This window comes from Nesoenas mayeri, assembly GCF_963082525.1.
Source record: "Nesoenas mayeri genome assembly, chromosome: 4".
NCBI lineage: Eukaryota > Metazoa > Chordata > Aves > Columbiformes > Columbidae > Nesoenas > Nesoenas mayeri.
Genome location: NC_137540.1, coordinates 725,720 through 745,025, shown reverse-complemented (window position 1 = coordinate 745,025; position 19,306 = coordinate 725,720). Strand labels below are relative to the sequence as shown.

The 19,306-nt window shown below is 45.9% G+C and overlaps 1 protein-coding gene across 1 annotated transcript; it reads right to left on the bottom strand.

Annotated features, from left to right (window-relative positions):
* Positions 1–309: 309 nt before the first annotated feature.
* Positions 310–5,376, bottom strand: CCNG2 (cyclin G2). The gene is made up of 8 exons (XM_080344199.1): positions 5,207–5,376; positions 4,948–5,085; positions 3,860–3,997; positions 2,592–2,842; positions 2,356–2,434; positions 2,177–2,275; positions 1,040–1,245; positions 310–535 (listed from the first exon to the last, which is right to left on the bottom strand). The coding sequence occupies exons 2-8, from the start codon at positions 5,056–5,058 to the stop codon at positions 403–405; spliced, it is 1,017 nt and encodes a 338-aa protein (XP_080200325.1). The 5' UTR covers positions 5,059–5,085; positions 5,207–5,376; the 3' UTR covers positions 310–402.
* Positions 5,377–19,306: the final 13,930 nt, after the last annotated feature.

Sequence of the window (19,306 nt, the reverse complement as noted above, 5' to 3'; positions counted from 1 at the left end):
CCCAAAGCAGACACTGTTCAAAATGAACAAGAATGGCCAGCGGAGGGAGGGAACAAACCCCACAGCTCAGAAAAGCTCTCAGCCTTCATCATACCAGGGCACACTGCTGACAACTTCAGCCACTAAGTATTTTGGACCAGCAGCTACACGACTACATTTATCTTATTGATAACAGACCTATACATCAAATATTTTTGCTGAATTGGGGACCTGGAAGATTTTTTTTTCCATCATTTTCTACAAGATTGTACCACCACAAACAAGGCAGGCATTCAGAGCACCGCGATCCCACAGCACCCCGTGCCTTAATACAGTTCATAGGATACCACCTCCTCATTTATTATTGCCAAAAGACTCTATGGTGCATTAAAAGTCTCAACCAAATCCAATCCAGGCTTCGTGCTAAGACCGACAGTTAAGGGTTTGCCACTTGGTTTTAGGTTCGAGCTCAAAGAAGAAGGTGCCTTCCAGATCGCTGGGAGGAGAGCTGCTCAGGCTGTCTTCTCCGCTGCTCATGTCTTCACACGAGTCCTCACTGGAAGGAACAGGAGGAAAGGTAATTCACACACAGCACAATGTGAAAGCGGCAAAGAACTCTGCAATCCTGAGCTTTCTGCAGTCTGTTCTGTTCCTAGCCTAATAGCCCAGATGTAGATGCTTCAGCACTAAGACTTAAACCTTAACAAAGTCCAATTCCCTTTCTCCTAATGCCAAATATCTTCTACTAACCAAGCAGTCAGCATTCACGGTATCACATAGAAATTACTTTGGAAGACTTCAATGCTCTGTAAGCCTCCTTGCCTTAAAAAAGCCTTCCCCACCCCACAAACCACTTCATTTTATCATCGCAACGACAGTTGCCCATTTTTTCCTTCTGTTTAAGATATCCAAGTCCACCAAGATCCTGAAAGCAATAATTTTTTCCAAGTAGTGCTGAATAAGCCCAGTTATAGAGTTGCCATTAACACTTGCAGAAAATAACCACTCCTAAAAACAAGAATTCCCAACAAATTAACCACCTGGTACAAGTTTTACCAACCTCTCGCTTTCATTGAAACATCCACCCTCTGGTATGGTTGGCAGCTCAGGAACACTGTAGTAACTGTTCTGGAGATTCTGGGCTGTACGTCTCGAAACAATCCAAACTAGCTTTGTATGATCAGGCTTGCAACATTCCGGAGAAGAATAATCTGCTAGGCATTTTGAGACCAGTTCCCTCCAGTAGAGCAGGTCACTATCACTTATCTGAAAAGCAAAGAAAGAACCTTCTTGGTCTATCAGACACAGGTTCTAAAAATAGCCCTTCCCTCCACTTGACCTTCCTGGAAGTTACTTGAAAAGAAAATACCATTCAAGATGCATGTGAGTCATAATGGTGAGCCCTTTGTCAAAGCTGGGCTGCTTTTGAAGGTGAACTCCTCTAAAGCCTCCTAGAAACATCCACATCTAAGTCTGAGTAAGCAGACAGTTCGCCTGTTACTATTTTCATTATCACTTCCTAAGGAAAACTGAAACCAAGATTATTCAGTTTGAAAATCAAACCATCTCCCACTTTTAGGAGCTACTTCCACCTCTCGAGGAACTGGGTTAGTCCAGTTTGACCGTGAGAGTGAAAAAGGCTTTTTAGACCCCCCAACTGATACAGCACAGAGCTGGAAGCTCTAAATCCTACGATACTTGGGCAAAAAGAATATCCAGCCCAGCAGTCGTTTTAGTCCTACAGACAGACTGCAAGTTGGAAGGTACAGCTAAAACTCTACCAAGTTCCATCAGCTCCTTGCTAAAGCACATTCCGTGTAGGCATTAGGTCAGTATTTCTTCTAACTTGACAAATAAGCTAGTTTTTAAATCATAATCCTTTTGCTTGCCAGGCAGCTGCCAAGACGTGCCAGTGCAGCAGGACGACCTCAGCTCACGCTCTACAGGCACTCTTGCATCTGCCGTTCTACCAGCAAAACCAAGTCAGAAAAATTTCAGACAGATGCTTAAAGACCCATTTCATTGCTTATTTCAGCTAATGCCAAACAGTACAGGTAAAGATTGTATACTGACAGCAGGGGTCCCCAAAATGTAACATGTATAAGGTGTAATTATGTATAATGTGTAATGTATGATGTATAATCATCAACTGCATCAGTCCCAACAACAGCAAAACCAGCCCACAGGAAATATTTACCTTCGAATGCTTCTGAACACGCAGGAGGATCTCAAACAGCTCCACAGATTTCAGCGTCTCAACCTCCAGGGTGAGGAGGCACAAGGCCAAGACAGACGGCTAGAGGGACAAAAACCACCGCTGAGCATAACACGAACCAAAAACCTACTCCCAAGTCAAAGCAAGCTGCTTGTACTTACTTTGGCTTTAGAGAAGACTAGACGACAGTTGCAAGCTTTTAGTTGTGCTTCCAATTTATCAAGGTTCAAGACTTCTTTCCTGTGAGACACCCAAGAGAAGAGGCATTTATATCAACAACCATCCATATGTCACTAACGAGCTGCCTCTTCTCCAGCCAACACCATAATAATTGAAGAGGCAACTGAAGAGATCAAGGGCTTTGCAAACGTAGAGACCACCATAGAATTCAACTCACCTTTCTGAGGTATGACAGAGTACAATAGTATGGTACAAGTGCAAGAAGGTTAAGGCAGTAGTAGCTTTAAATTCAAAGTGCAACTTTTCTGAAATGATCTTTTCCATCCGTTTCAGGTCAGACACAGTGCATTTGCATTGGCTGATCCGGATGATCTCCTGAGCAGACGGAATATTGCATTCTTCCTCCACTACTCGCGCAGCCAGCTGGAAACAACACACTCCGATGCAAGACAAATGCTTCGGTTTCACCTAAAATAAAAGGAAGCACTGTGAATACTTCCCCCCCAGCCAAGAACACTGCGCTTATCAAACACAACACAAACAGCTCACCCAGCCTAGGTGAGTAGTCCTGAATATTCACAGTTCAATAGAAAGAGAGATTTGCTTATCTCAACTAGACTTGCCACCAACCAACTCACACACCTCACCTAGTTTCATCATTGGAGCTTGAGCGCAGCAGCTGGCAGAGCCAATAACGCAAGACCAATCTGCCACAGCTGAGTCAGAGGAAGCCACGTCCAACAGCTGAGCACCCTCTGTTGAAACATTGCACAGCACCACAGCAGGAGACATGGCAGCGGGAGCTGCAATACCCCACTTCCCCAAGCGGCTGTGCTAACTTACCTCCATTTAAAGCCCACACAAATCCGGCCTGAACCTGTTCTAGGCAGTCCTGTCCCTCCACAACCTGTTCCTACCTCTGCTATTCTCATAGCATTTTGTGCAGGACCACAGAACTGAAGCAACTTCGGACATTAGTTTTTTCTGTCAGCTTAATAAGGGGCTTAGGCTGAACTTGTCTGCCATAAAGCAGCACAGGCATGAAAAGAAAAACACCCAGGAAATGCTCACTTGTATTAGCTCCAGCACTAAGCTAAGCTTTAGGACAACACCTAAAAATAACCTGCAGCACTAATTATTTTTTTTCTGTTCTTAATTAATCCTTGCTTAGTCTTCCACATCCACCTGGTGAAGGCTACAGAATTGCTAAGGCAAATAAACCATGCTGCTACTTATATTTAGAGGTAAGGAGAGGCTACAGTATAAAACAGTTAATAAATCACATTAATATAATCGTGTCTTTCATGCAAGAATTGTGCTCAGGTTTACAAAGGAGGAGTTCAGAAGTGTGGCTAGCACAGAATCAGTAAATAGCCGGAGAGTTTCCTCCCAGATCACCACCTCTCCTTTTTTGTCAGACAAAGTTCACAGGAGCCTTGCATATTCCCAGTTGACACCATAGCGGGTCCTCTCCCCCCAAAATACCTTCATGAGAGCCAGGAATCTGTCCAGAATGTTGACAGCCAAAACAAATGTTTCAGTTGAAAACCCAAAGAAGTTGGTCAGACTCCAAAGATCTTCCACCTTCGCATTCCTTTGTCTCGGACACAGAGTGTTTTCATTCTACGGCAAGAAAAGCAAAGTCAGAATTTACCAGTGGCAGCAGTGACAGCTGTGACCACCCGCTCCCTAAGTGATCTTTTACTTATGTCAAAGGGAAACCATTTTTTCCCTAAATATTTCCTTTCTCTTACCTCAAAAAAAAAAAAAATCAATAGTTGAGACTGAAAACACAGCCAAGATCCATGGATCACAGCCAGGTCCCAAGTCCCACTGGTGTAATACCTGGCACAACCACATTTCTAAGTATGCACTTGTTATTTCAAGACAATAGATGCACCAAGTGCATCCGTACACATTGACTTCTGCCCTTATGGAAACAGATGGCCAAACACGGCTCATTCCCCCCTTGGGTGTGAAGAGTTACTCGACGAGAAGTTCTGCTTTCAAAACAAGCAAGCAGGCTGATTCCAGAGACTTTTTGTCTAACCTTAAGGCCCTATCAGAAAAAACCTCTAAAGCTTCCCCAAGACTGTCCAAACTCAGTAAGGAGCTCTGGTCCTTAAACTGGAAATCTTTACGCCTACATTATTTTTTTTGCTCTTAAGCATCGAGGGTTTGCAGGTTCATCTCCCTCAGCTTTTCCATATTTTTAGAACACCCATCTGACACATCCCAGCTTTGTGTGCTGACACAACGCAGTGGCACAAAGCTCCCCAGAAGAAAATAAGAAAGAGACTGGTTTTGGTTCGACGCACACTTCAATTTGAAACCTTAAATTAAACACCTGAGTGTTTTACTAGCCCTGTAGGTCACAGTGCTTTGGTAGTATATGTTAATAACTACAAATTAAGACAATAGCTACGAATTAGGAGTTAAAACAGAGGACGTGTGGCGTTTATAGAGAAAATAATTAACTTCTCCAAGTTAATGCACGTCTCTCTAGTAACCAGTTTTTTAAAAGCATTATTTATTGCCCTGAGGAATTTCCCTCCCCTGTCCGTCCCCCTCACCTCGGCGGCGCGTTCGATGAGGCTGAGCCCCTTCTCCCGGGGCTGGAACCGCCCCTCCAGCTCCAGGTGCAGGTTCAGCTGCTTGAACAGCCAAAGCGCCTCGCTGCTCATCTTCTCCCGGGCCTCCGGATCCGTCACCTTCGGGGCAAAACACACGGCATCAGCGGCTGGCAGCTCCCCGGCCGGGGGCCTGAACCCCCGCCGCACCGGGGACTCGAACACGGGTCCCCGCCGCTGCCAGCGCTGCCCCCACACTCACCCAGCGCGGCGCTCACCGCTCGGGGCGGGGGGAGGCGAGCCCGGCTCTCGTCACCGCACGGACGCGGGTCGGCTCCGCCACTGCCCCCGCATCCAGGCAGGCCCGCCCGCGGACCGGCCCCGCTCGCCTCCCCCGGCGAGTCACGGCAGCATCTCTGGTCCTCAGCCGCCGCCGCCCCAGCCCCGCATCAAAATGGAGGCGGCGCGGCACCGCCCCCTTGTTTTTGTTCTGGCGGCTCGCAGATGACCCCGCGCGGAGCGCTCCGCTGCGAGGCCCGGCCGGTGAAGCGCCGCGGAGAAGTAAAATAGTCCGCTTGGAACCACGCACCCTAGAGGCGCTCTGAGAGGCCGCAGCAGCCAGGGCACGGCGCCAGTCTCTGGCGGCACTCCGACTCGGCGGGGAACGGGGAGGAACGGCGCTCCTCCGGAGAGAGCGCCAGGCCCGGGCGGAGGGGGACGAAACGGAGCAACATCACTCCTTTAAAGGGACGCGCAAGCCGCGCCTTTGTGGCCGCGGACCCGTTTTAAAAAGTCCGCCCAATTCTTCCCCCGTCCTGATTGGTCCGCGTTCCCCCGCCGCTGATTGGTCAACACGAATTGCTAGCCCCGCCCCCCGAGGGGTGTGTTGTTTACCGGCGGCGATTGGCCGCCCATCGAGGGCGGGTCTCTCCGGATTGGCCGGACGAGTTCTACCTCTGCCCCGCCCACAGCTCCGGGCCTTAGCAACCGCGACGGCCCGCGCGCGGAGCGTCACCCTGAGAGGGCGAGTCTGCGGCGCCAACGGCCCGAGCGCAACCGGGCCCGCAGGAGACGCCTCCCGGCCCGCAGGTCTTCGCGCTAAATAACGGATAAAAACACGGCCCCTGACCTGCGGCCCCAAGCGGGGCGGCCTGAGGGACCTCCCGGGTGTGTGTGTTCCGTGTCCTACTTCAAAGCAAGTGTCAGATTTCTTTACAGTCTGGTGTTTCAGAGATTTTCGGGCATGCACATCCAAGCTTTTCTTTTTAATCGCAGCCCATTTGTGTGTAGTGTTAGTCCAAGCTCTGACGCTTTGAGACCGCTCATACGAGAACAGCTGGCGACGGCGCCCGCGCCTGTGGGACCCCCAGCAGATCGCTGCATCAAAGGGCTGCAGCTTAACAGAGCCCTGGAGAGCAGATCAAACAGGATTTCGCAAAAAGAAACCACCGTCTGGAGGATTTGCGGGACTGTTTCAACGCGTTCCACGTCCTGGCAGACACAAAGGAACAAATGTCACAGGACAAAACCAATGAAACCACAGAGACTCGCGATGTGTACACACTGGAGACAAACGTCTGCGGTGGCAGCTCGAGCAGATTAGCGTCCAGCTTGATCTAGTGAGGTTCTGCAGTTTCAACAAACAAAATATGTTTGTTAAATGTCGCAGTCTGGAAAAATAAGCCGCCTTCTCTACCAAACGGTCAGCGAGTTGCTATGCCAATCTATTTCCGGCGCAGTTCCCGTCTGCTATGCCAGCCATGGCGGCCAACAATTTCTTCAAGTTTATTTTGATGACAAGCACTCTTCAGATTCCCACAAACGTGCACAACTTCTCCTCGGGATACTCCTGACACAGGCCAGTGCTCTTACAGGTACCATCAGATACACCTGAGCACACCTGAGCACACAGTATCCCTGCACGGGACATAAACCAGCATGGAAACTCGTTGGTGTATGTGTGACCGAGGCCAGTATTTCAAGGGATGAAAGTACCTTTAGGCCCTGAAGTGAGAGTTGTGGATCTGCTGCAGTTTGGCCAATTCTCACTGTTAGTGTGAGCTGACTCCGCACTGGCTCCTCGCAGCGCTGTCACCTCAGTGATATTTGCCGGACGATGCTCTGAACTCCTGTCTCTGTTTTCCAAATGCCCTCGGCAGTCATGACTTCATTTATTTTTTCTTTGCCACAATGCGAAGCATATCTTGCCACCACAGAGATGGAGTATGGATGTTCTGCTGTATTAGGCTGTGTAGCTGATCATATGTTTTAGTTAATCTAAATGGCAAAGAAGGTACATTTTATAAACACATGAGAATTCTATTTGAACACATAAATTGCCTTCCCTTTACTAATTTAAACCTAGTAGAACACTCTGCAAAATTATCATTCATATATCAAGTAATTTGAGGGGGAAGAATCTCTCCTGAGTGCACGGCTCAACTGTGCTTTCTGTGCAGCCTGGCAGCAAACGGGCTCATGTTCTACATGCCCCATCTTTGTTCCTCTGGAACCGACTGATCCGTTGCAAAGAGCTGACTAGGATTACAAACAAAACAAAACAAAAACCCGCACCAAAAAAGCCAAATCCCAAGAATCCTCAGTATAAGCGATGTGCTCAATAAGGCATGCACTCATCAGCTCCGGGATTATAAACACGGAAAATCGGGCTGCTCCCTGTGCTGTCCGGACCTGGCAGAACAATCAAAGCGGGCAAAGGAGAAGCTGCGGTAAGGCCCAGAAAGAAAATCTGCCTGCTTTGGTTTTTGCCTTTTTTTTTCCTTATGAGAGGAGTAATTAATTTTCTTTCAATGTGGCATTGCTTTGTGATTAAGGGAAGTGTGTATTTGGGGGGGAGAAATGAGGTGTGTTTCCAGTACCATGAGAAAATACTATTTCTCTATTCTGTAACATGCTGTGCCTTACAGAATACAAGTTCCTTCCCGACATTCTTTGGGAGCCTGAGGATGCAGTTAGTGTGAGAAAAGTTAGAAATTCCCTAGATACAGATGATATGTAGAACAGTGATTCCCCTTTGAGAGGGGAATTCTTGAGTTCCGCTGAACTGGAAGGTGGGTGTGAAATCCACAGAAGAGGAATTAAAACTGGAAGAAAGTCATCTGAAATCTCTACAGATTCTAAAAATAAAGCGAAGATTTATACTGAAGTCTTAACTTCTGCAAGACAAACTTTAAACTAAAGCAAAGTAGTTCTTTGTGAGGCTCCAGTGCTGTCAAAATAAATAGGTATTTATCTAGCCTTCCTAAATTGTTTTCCAAGATGGCTTGGTAAAACTTGTTCTGGCAGGTTGGCACAGGAGTTCCCAGGGAATAGTTAGGGGTGGCTATTAGCTGTGTATTGACTAGCAGGTGATGACACCAGAGGTGTTAACTGGGCCTTGTGGCATGTGGATTTCCACACTGAAACAGGATTACAGACCTTCCTGATGAAGGGACATGGGTAATGAATGCTCTAGACACAAGCAGTCTGCCCACTGCAATTGGACACCCAGGTAAGAACAATTGGGGTCACTCAGAACAATGGTTTCCTTTGAACCACTTAACCAAAGAGCTCCACGCCCTTTACAGCCACTAATTAATCTAAGTGCCCTGCCGCTATCCCATTATACTGGCACCAGGAAGGCAGCAGTGCAAAACTGGGACTACTCTCTTCCAGTAAACCCAAACTGCTGCTATACCATGATTAGGGACTTAGCTCTGGGGGAAAGAAACTGTGTCTGGTTTGCCCAACATCCTTGTTTTCCGTGATGATGGAGGGGACAACAGTTCATACATTAATTAGTGTTTTCTTCAAGCATAATTCAAGCTTATTGGAGAATAAAGTATCAAACATCAAGAGAGCCTGTGTTGAATGAGGTTAGTCCTAGAGTCCTTTCCCCCCTTACTCTTTCGTAACTCCTTTAGAGCCATCATACGAAAAAAACCACAAAAAACAAAAAAACTCTGTTTTAATTAAATAGGATGGTTTCACAGTTGAGTATTTTCTGTTTAACCGAGGGGAGTAACAGTAGGTTATCAAAGCATATATAATAACTTCAGTATGTACATTTTTATACAGAAATATACATAGTAGAAAAGACATATAAAGGCTACAGACATATATATACATACATACATATGTATCTGAGAAATATTTTACAGATGGTGATTTTAGAAGCAGTGGGCCCAGCCCCTACGGATAAAAGCTCCCAAACTGTAACCTGTGCATAGGCCCCCAGCAGGCCCTCTGCGAGGGAGCACAGCCAGGGGAGGACAGGATTCATCAGTGTGCCACATTGAAAATGTGTTCCCCTGGCAGAAGCCCCTAAAGGAGCGCGGCGTTTGGTCCTCCAGGAGATGTTCCCACTGGTACCGCTCCTGTGTCCAGTACACAGGTGTCATTTCACACTTCACCCTTGTTCTCATGGAAGCTGTCAAGTTCAGAATTCATCAATAAACAAATGTATTCAGATGTATTACATGCTTCCTAAATAACCCGAAGAGAGCAAGGCTTGCTGATCCAGGGTTAATGTAAATATGAAGTTGGTCCTGGGGAAAAGGTTCACTGGCAACAGGAACAAAACTCTAGACAAGCAATGACAGTGCAGTTCTGGCTCAGTGACCCCACCAAGTTCAGAATAGCTGTTGACATCAGGAAGGGAGGCTGCACAAACAAACCAACCAGCCTGTTCACTCAAGAGAAGGGAGCTATACTTAGCAGAAAATATTTCGAGCAGACAAGACCCAAACACAAATCCATGGAGACTTAAGTTTAGGACAGACTGTAAGCTTGTTGAGATTTGTGATTTTGTCTTGCTGCTGCAACATATGGCAAACCAGTGCAGAAATAGCATCTATTAATAACAGTGTTGATGGCTAGGTGTGAGGAATTTCCGTAACAAAAGGAAGCTCGCCACAAAGGGAAATGCAAGTTAGCCTACACACAAAATTGCAACAGCACAGCTACGTTCTTACGGTACGCTGCTTTGTTTTGCAAAGGCAAAGTTTACATGTTTTTTGGATGGGCGTCTGGAAACGCTTTTCAGATGCATCCAGAGGGTGAAGCTGGAAGCACCGTCTGTTCGTTCGGATCTCTCCTGAGCTGCAAAGGCTGCAACACGTGGCTGACAGCACGGCAGCTTCAGCAGGGCAGCTTCAGCAGGGCTGCTTGCATTCTGGGGACAGGCCAGATGCAAAGAACCCTGTTTGTGCAAAGAGTTGGTTGTATATATGCTTGAACTCCCACGTATATTTAGAGAAAGCATGTAACATTCTTGCACATACTATAGATATTTATGTACGCATAAAATCAGGTATGCATTTAGGCTAGTATAAAGCTGCCATGTACTGATACCACATACTTTGTTTACCAAAAAAAAAGCTACCATATTTATACCACTATATAAGTACCCTATACCAGCACAGCTGCATCTAAGGTCTGTGACAAGAGGAAGCGTGTCAGTATAACTTAAATCACATAACCTCCTAGTATAAAGAAGGCCCAGCTAAAGCTTAACACTGAGGGAGCAGCATCAGACTGCTAGAGGAATGAAATGATGTGAAGTGCTGAAGGCGTGACTTCAGACCTCCATTTTCACTGCCTTGATGAACATGTGCCCTATTTTCATCCAACTTCTGCAGTGTTTCAATGGACTGTTCTTCCCACCCATCTGATCTGGTTTCAGAGATACTTTTGTCATTAAACCGTCTCAGGAGGCGTTTCTGAATCCCCTGTGACAACAGAAACTTCGGACTCCCAAGATGAAGAGAAGATCAAAAAGCCTGTTGGAAAGCAGATCTTTCCTAGAAAATGTTCTTATTCCCTATACAGCAGCTGGCATAAAACTTGTACAACACACCTAAAAACTGAATGGCTTGTAGTGCTAAAATCTTGGTTTGTGAAGGAAATTCCAAGGCTTCACTGAGAACGCTCACTGACGCAGAAGGATTTTGTTCCAGGAAACACACCGTAGCCAGGCCCCTGTCTATTCCCCACAGCTCTGAGCAAGCCCACATCAGGTATGCTGGTAACCCCAGAAATCCGTGATCCTCGATACCGACGGAGCGCGACAGAATGGCCAGAGAGTGAACAGCATTCTTCATTGCACTGTTTTTTTACCTGTTTTCATGAAGGCAGAGAGCTGAAAAGATCTCAGATGGCATTTAGGAACTAACTGCATAATGTCCAACACAACCTACTTTTGTAACGTTATCAAATCTCACTTGGAAAGGCTTGAAAATGGTCCCTGGCATGAGAAGAGGAAGGGGGAACTAAACCCCGCTCAGTGCCAATGCTCACGTAGAGAGGGTGAGAAGGGGAAGGGGGAACTAAACCCCGCTCAGTGCCAATGCTCACGTAGAGAGGGTGAGAAGGGGAAGGGGGAACTAAACCCCGCTCAGTGCCAATGCTCACGTAGAGAGGGTGAGAAGGGGAAAATACACCCCCCAGTGCTAATCCTCAGGTAGCGAGGGTGGGAAGGGAAAGGCACTCATGGATGACCTCACCGGTGCCACATCAGGAACATCTGCAGTTTTGCTGCTCATAAGTTGTTGTTGCCCCACCTTGTTCAAATTCCACTCTCTGTGCGCTGAGAAAAAGGAAGGAACCAGGAAAGACTGCAATTCTGTGACATGTATCATAATATACAATTATTATTCATGATTTCTGTGTTGGGTGGGTTTAGGTGCCCTTTGTATGAGTCCCCTTGCAGCTCCCTTGTGAGTCAGCTCAGCCTCACCCATCTCCATTACAGCTATAGACAGAAATCTATATTGCATTTTCACATCTATTAAAATATTGCTTCCTGTTTTTTTAAGCAATAGTATCAGATACATATACCAATTTTCTGTAAGATGATGTTGCGGGTACTATTTGTAATGGCAACTGAAGCTGCAGACCCAATTCAAATTGCACGGACATTGCTGTGCAGCGAGGGTACGTCTTTCAGAAGACAACAGAATTACACCCAACGCCTGAGCCACGTGCCTCAGCGCTTTTATGGCAATAATTTGCCTTCAGTGCAAGTTAAATTGTCTGAAAGGAAGCTGTATGTTTCAATAACCTTGTGCTTGTCTAAGCATGACCAGGTAACTAGGAGTTTGCTTAAAGCTCTCTTTCAGTAACCATTTCTTGCTGGAAGGTGCATTTCATTCACTGTATATTTCTGTCACTTATTTCAAGTGGGTTCTTTTATTTAATTGACAAGATAATTCTAGGCAATGTTGTACTTAAGGCTTTTTAAAGCTTCTTTTTTTTTAGTAAGGTAGTTGTGCATAATTTCAGAAGGCATTTTCAAAATCATAGGGATTCTACATAAATGGAATTTAAATTAGTCATTGCAAGTTAAACCAAGAATAAAAGAGCAGTCACCTTTGGGACTGTAGAACCAGGCAGCCGTTGAGTAAAATGATTTGCCAGGAGCCATTCAGTTATGAGGACTAGGAATGGTTATTTTAAATTTGTTCTCAGATTTTACATGGTGCAAATCCATTTCATATAATTTGGATTAAAAGCTAAGAGATCTTTGCTAAAAGATCTTTGCACAAAGCATTCTCAAAACAATAGGAAAATACTTGCATCTTGATTTCTGGTTTTGAATTGTGCAATGCAAGTATGTTGAGGGGAAATAGGTAAAGCAGCAAAGTAGAGATGCTCTGTCCCACAGAGCTCATGCGCGGCCATCAGATGACAGGAGGGGTCCCGCACTGTAACGTGCCGCAGCACCCGCAGCGGCCAGGGACAAACCGCTGGCCACCGGTCACATATTCGCCCTGCTTTCTCATCCCGCCGCTCTCTGCTGTGCTACCCAACTCCTTCTCAATTCCTTACACACTCGCTTTTCATCAATTATCCAGCCTGAGTTCCTGAACGCAACAGGCCGCTACGTTTCAGTAAGCGCACCCTCTAATGACCCAGGCTTAATTTGAAAGCCTCGAGAGATGAACATTTTCTTAATGATATAATGTGCTGTAAACCAAATACATCTCATTGGCATTTCACAAGGTTTCTTAAGTTTACCTTCTTCTATGGCTTTCACTAAAATTGAGTTCTTCAGGGCAATGTCTTTTATACTTTGCATAACTGAATACCAAATCATATCAACCTGTACATGCTTCCCTTTATCAGGCTACCCAGAGACAGACTGTCACAAACTATCACAGACAGAAGGTTTTTTCTACTGGAATCATAAAACAATTTCATGCTTTTAGTGGATTGGTTATTCTTCCTCAAAAGAAATACCTGTAGGAGTTCAGTGAGTGTCACAGAGTCTGCTCATCTTATTCCTGTGCCAGAAGCAAATATTCCATTTTTTTCCTTTCCAAACAATTAGTACCTTTAGTCCTTTCATGTCAATTGGTGCATCGTGTCCATCTCATATTTCCCAGCAGTAATTTAGACTTTGTTTCAAAAGATTAATTGCTCTGGACTTGTGCTAACAGAGATGTACACATTTCCACAGATGTTTTCCAAGTAACAGCTGCAGGAACATTTCCAGCATAGTTCTATCTTAAGCTACCGTATCCAGGCACATTTCACTAACATACTCTTGATACTTGCCAGAAGAAATAATTCATATGTACTTTCTCAGCTGTACAGTCAGTAGGTAGCTCCGCCTGTCTGGAAATATCTGCGTCTAACTCAAGAGTTCAAACTGCATAACCTTGTATTTAGAATCACATATCGCATGGTTCCCTAAATACTTATAGAGCGTGCCGAAAATCCTCCACCAGCTTGTCTCATCTGTGTCTGCTCTCCTGTCACATCTCCTGCCATGGAAGAAAGGCTGGGCCTTAGCAGCACGGATTAGGGCGCGAGGCCAGATGATGACTGCTGTATCCAGCTGAGATTTTTAGCACTTTTGTTAAATCTGCAACCTTTCTTCTACCCAGAAAGAGCATCAGCAAACATGACCCTGACCCACACAGAAAAGCACGAGTCACTGTGTTAGTGGGCAGCAAATTATCCATGTAAAAAGGCATGTACACAAGTGTCACAGAACTGCTATTCATTTTGCGAGGTTACAAACTCCTGCAACGCTGATATGAACTCTCTGGGACATAAAATATCCAATTACAGATGATGATGTTTACAATGAAGTATAACCACAGCCAGGGTAATTAACGTAAATTGCCCAGAAGTAGTCACATACAGAGAGAAAACCTGTAATAAAAGAGCCAGAGAGCATGAATTTTCAAGGTACTGTTACTCACATCTTCTCCCTTCCTGAAGACCGCAGTCAAGCTGCTTTAGCCGAAGCCTGGTTTGGCGGAGGTACGCTCCAGCGTACGCGGCTGTCATCGCTTCCAGCTACCTTCATGTCCCTTCCCACGCACCTACACGTGACACGGAAAACCATTCAACTTAACTTCGCAATCAGCCCAGCTCTGCACAGGAGTTTGGCCCAGAAATCCTCCAGAGGTCCCTCCCAACCTCAGTTATTCTTTGATTTTATGGCAGTTTACTGCAGTTACCACCTTTGCATTTATAATGTCCATTTACTTATTATCTTGGATTGTGAAAGTAGGTCATCTTCTGCTTCTCCTGTACTGCTGTATTACCTGTCTGTTTTGCTTCTAGCGCTATTAAGAAAAGCCATGCGAAATTGTATGATAGTTTAGGAAGCGATTCAAGAAAACACATCTCTTCAAATCAAATTATATAAGAATGAAACTTTATGGCCGATGACGACTATTTGAAAACGCGCTTTCAAAAACTGGGCACCATTTTATCATTTAGAAGGGCAGGTCAAAAAGGTCCAGATACAGACAGTTAAATAAAGAAGGATTTTTTTCCCTATAGTAATTGGGATTCAGGCACACAGATCATCTATATGAAACAAAATTAAGGAGAAATGCACATAAAGTATGACTATCGGTTAGCAGTTCCACTGTACCACTCACGCTGCAATACTTGAAGGGTAAAATCGGACACGCTGTGGAGGAATACAGACATTCTTATCTGCTGTTGGTGTTCTCGCGTGTTGCGACGTGTTTCTGACTAGTCATCTGTTTTCTAGGAGGGAAGAGTAATTTACAGGTGCAGTCCCTGGGGTGAGGGACACACTCCGATGGTTTTACAATTCCCAAGTTAAATGGAATAGATAAAAACATTTTCCAAATAGTAAAGCAAAACACAGGAAAATATATGTTCTGGTTGAGAAAATTACATTATGGAACCGATTATTTAGTAAAAAATAAATCGGGTAGAAAGGTTAATATAGTGCCTGCAGTTCTCCTCTCCGAATTCATCACTGCATGTGTAAGAGGAACTTCCTTTGCTAAATGCAAGCGCGTATTTCACTGCTCTGGATGAAAGCAGAAGTGCGTCTCAGTGTTTCAAGAAGCTCTGTGGTGAGAACAGATAGTAAAGGAATCTTCTTCAGCTCAAATAGCAGGGCTGGTTTTCCTAGTAAATAATTTATAGGGCTGCTGTCATTAAGAAGTCGCAGGCGACTGTTGGAAAGCAGCGTGGTAACAGCTAGGGAGCCCTAAGGGGCTGTGGAGCTGTTACACTCCATCTGGCACTCCGGCGATTCAGCTTATGATGATTTCTAAAGTCAATGGGCTTCTTGTAACGTGTGATTCTTCCAATTTAAAGTCAAACCAAGCGGCTCTGTACCTGAGAGGCCGCCCCTCCCCGCGGGACAGGCGGTAGCTGCTGATCAGGGACGCACTGACACTGCCGACTTCACAGACACAACACATTGCACAATTGCAGTTGTTGACTGTGCATGCTACACACAGCCATGCTTCGTCTTTCTGTCATCTGGACTAAAAGAATGCATGTAGCGATCTGAGACACTTAGTGTGCAACCTACTGGTTTTAATTAAACTTTTTTTTTTTTTTCCTAAAGCTGAGAATTATTTGAACAGGGAATTTATGTTGCTTTTTACCTCATGTGTTTTGGAAGAAGCACCCAAGGCAGAGGACTCTGAGAAGGGGGGCTGCTTGCCGCTCCTCTCTCCTGCTGGCCAGATGCTGCTGCCCATTCCATGCCAGGACAGCAATTTAGCTTCAGTTTCACGTATGGAACAGCTGAATTCTGCTTGTGAAACTGAAGCCAGGGCTTGTCCAGCTGCAGTGGAAATCTGCATTTGAAACTGAAAGGAATTAATGAGCCTGCATCTAGTTTCTTTTCTTCCTTTGCCATATACTGCAGGAAAATTAGATTATTTTTTTTAAAAAAGGGCAATTCATTATTCCTGTTAGAACAAGTGGAGCTGATGTACTTACACAGCAGAACAGTCTTATCGTTTGTATGTACTGACTTCCACACTACCTACTTGGATAACTCATGGATTCATTGCAGAGACAGGATAAAATCTGCAAAAACAACGAGCAGTTCTGGATCGTTCCGTTTTCACAGAGGTCGAAGGCATTCACTGTTCAAACCCACTTCACTCCTCTTTGAGAATTTGTACGCGCTGATGATTTTTGTTTGATAAGCACTTGGTCCCAGGAAGCCGGGCAAAGTCTTAGCAGGTAATTTCACCGTTACTTTTTTTTTCTTAGGATTCTCCTAGTTTCCTTCTGTTGCTTTTCCCAATGTTCCATAACATTGTTTTGCAAACTGTGCCTCTAAACAAAGAAAACACTTCCCTTGCGGCTTTTGAAAATCACTTCCTGAGAGACTGTTCCATTCCATTCTTTGAAAAAGGATTTCCACCCGAGGACAGAGGTCTTTCTGAGCCCTGGGAGTGCTGTTTCTCCAGGGCTAGCAGCACGCCTGTGTCCCCATGGCTCGGAAAGTGCTCGGCTGCCTCCGCAACGCTTCGCTCTGCTGTGGGCCCCCCTTGGGACAGGCAGCGGAGTCGCTCCAGGCCCTTCCTCTTCACCGCTTCAGCTCTGCTGCTCACCAAGTTTCACGTCTGAGGGCAGCTTGGAAAAGAACAATGGGGCTTTTTCATTATATATTTTTTAAGAATTTGTGTGTTCTGTCCTTTAAACCAACGCCAAGATTTCCTTCTCTGGCCTGATCAAAACTCGCGTGCTATTTTAAAGATCTCAGGTTGGCAATAAATACAGAGAAGTTATGTAACAGTTGGAGTTTGGCATAAACGCAGGAATTACTAGACTTATTCTGTCACACTACACGGAACTCATCCAGCCAAATCCAAACAGCAATTATTATTAAAAGTCTGCATTTCTCTAGCCCCTCAGGACACCAGATTTTAATTCAGCCTCACAACCAACCTGACATGAAAGTAAATTTGGCCTTGTTCTGCAGTTGCTGTCTGCGTACATACTTGAACTCACCAAGTTTGCTTGCCCGTGCTGGACTTTGTGTGCGCCATAGTTAGGTGGATATGAAAATTAGTATTAACTTTTGCATCTGTGGGTCGAACTGACTGGTCAGAAGTCACGCGGTGACTAGCGCTTGGGTCTCCAAAGCAGAGTGCTGGGTCAAACCACAAGACCATCTGGTTTTCCCTCTGAACGGTGTTTAAACACCACAGAATGTCTGCTGCAAAGACACACGTTCTTCCCTTTTCCACACACTGGGATTTGGCTGTGAATCCTGTAGCATCTCCTTTCCTCCACTCAGCAGTAGAAAAACTGGGCATTGCATCAGCAAAAAGACAGGTGCTACAAATGCCTTATACATGGGATATTTTCCCCCACTAACAAGGATCTCCCACTGCTCTAACATTTACAGGTTTCACCTCCAACCAGATTTTTGTAGAGCACGTCACGTCCTGCATACTGAATGCCTGCTTGTAACAGCCTTCTTCCAGATGCACTTCATTACCTTCACCAGGTTACTTTTTTTGCTAGGTTTAATATTGCCCCTTTTGCTTTCTCCCTGGGCCACAGGCCCAAAGCCAGAGTTGGTGTTGCTTGCCTCCACCTCTTCCTCAGCAGTCTCTCTAAACCCCTTGGCCTTGGCAGCCACTTACTCACGGCAGCGTGCCCGCCGTGCCCCTCAGCTGCTCCGGGCACATGCCGTGTCTTTCTTCTCTGAATGTGTACAACTGTGCTGCTATTTTGCCCCCCCGGAGCTAGGTCATCTGCTGCGGGGGCTGGAAGTGGTCCTGGGAGACATCGCCTTCCACTGCACACCCTGCGAGCAGGACCTGCGCCAGGTGACCCGCTCCTGAGTCTCCAGGATTGCCCGCAGCAGGAGTGGCCAGCCCCTACCTCACCAGTTTATTGCATGACTTTCAACTCAGTTGGGTACTGTCCCCTCCTACTGTTACTGAGGACAAAGGACTGTAATCACACGCATCCAGCCGAGGGCATATTCAGCGCAAGAGGAATAAAAGGAACTCTGTTGCGGTATGTTAGCGCTAGAGCTTCCTGCCAAACCACCAGTTCCACAGTCTGTTGGTCTGAGAATGCGCCGCACCGCCTCGGGCTCCCAGCGCTGACATGCAAATGTTTTGGAAAGGCCCTGATGGAAATCCCTGGAGCAAATAGTCGGAATATGCAAGAACTGCAGGAGCATAACAATCTCAGGATGGTGCCGGCCAGACCTGCAGCAAGAATTTCCCAGCTAGGAGCATCGGCTCAATTATCTTCCCTTGGTCACTGCCAGAAACTACCAGCGGGCCAACCGATTTTGGAAAACTGTAACAGCTTTCCAGACTCCTGACACACCGATCCTTAAACAACGAGACCCAGAAGAATGAGAATGAAACTGAGAAAGCTAGATAAAAATCCAGTGGGACTTGCCCTTGTCTGCACCTTCTTAGTTCTAAAAGGCATATCCTATTGCAAGATAAAAAGGAAGGAAAAAAAAGCAAGGGAGCAGCGCACAGCAAGCTTCGATTCGAAAAGCAGTTCACCCTACGCATAAAGGAGTTTGGTTGCTGCAGCAAAAATAGCCCTTCAGCCTTAAAAGTGTGGCCCAAGAGTTACCAGAGAAAGGGTTAAAAAAAAGCTTGACAGGTTTAGCAAACTGATTCAGAGTTAATTTGTCAGGAAATACATAGAAAAAAATTCTGTGCTCCCTCTATGCTTGATTTATGTCACTGTGCTTATTATCTCTAGAGGAAATCCTCCTTTGTGTGCGATCTGAACAGCTCATCACTACAGATACTGGAAGGAGTTTAAAGCAAAGGAGGTGCCTTTGCTCTGAACTTCTTGCTTTTTTATCTGTAGTTTCAACCTCTAGTGGTACAGCAAGGTTCTGCCACACAGTGCCAGGATTTTCATGCAAAGTATTTATTCCAGCTATAATTCCCGGTCTTTATAACGCACCCTCAGTCTCCCAACCCCTCCCCTCAAAAAATGACTTACGTTAGAAAAAATCTGAACACTCACAAGTTCAGCAGCCCAGTCGAGGAGCCCGAAGGGAAAAGCGGAGCGGTGCGCAATGTCCCCGGCACCGCCGAGGGCCGTGTCTGCGGCGGCGGAGCGGCTG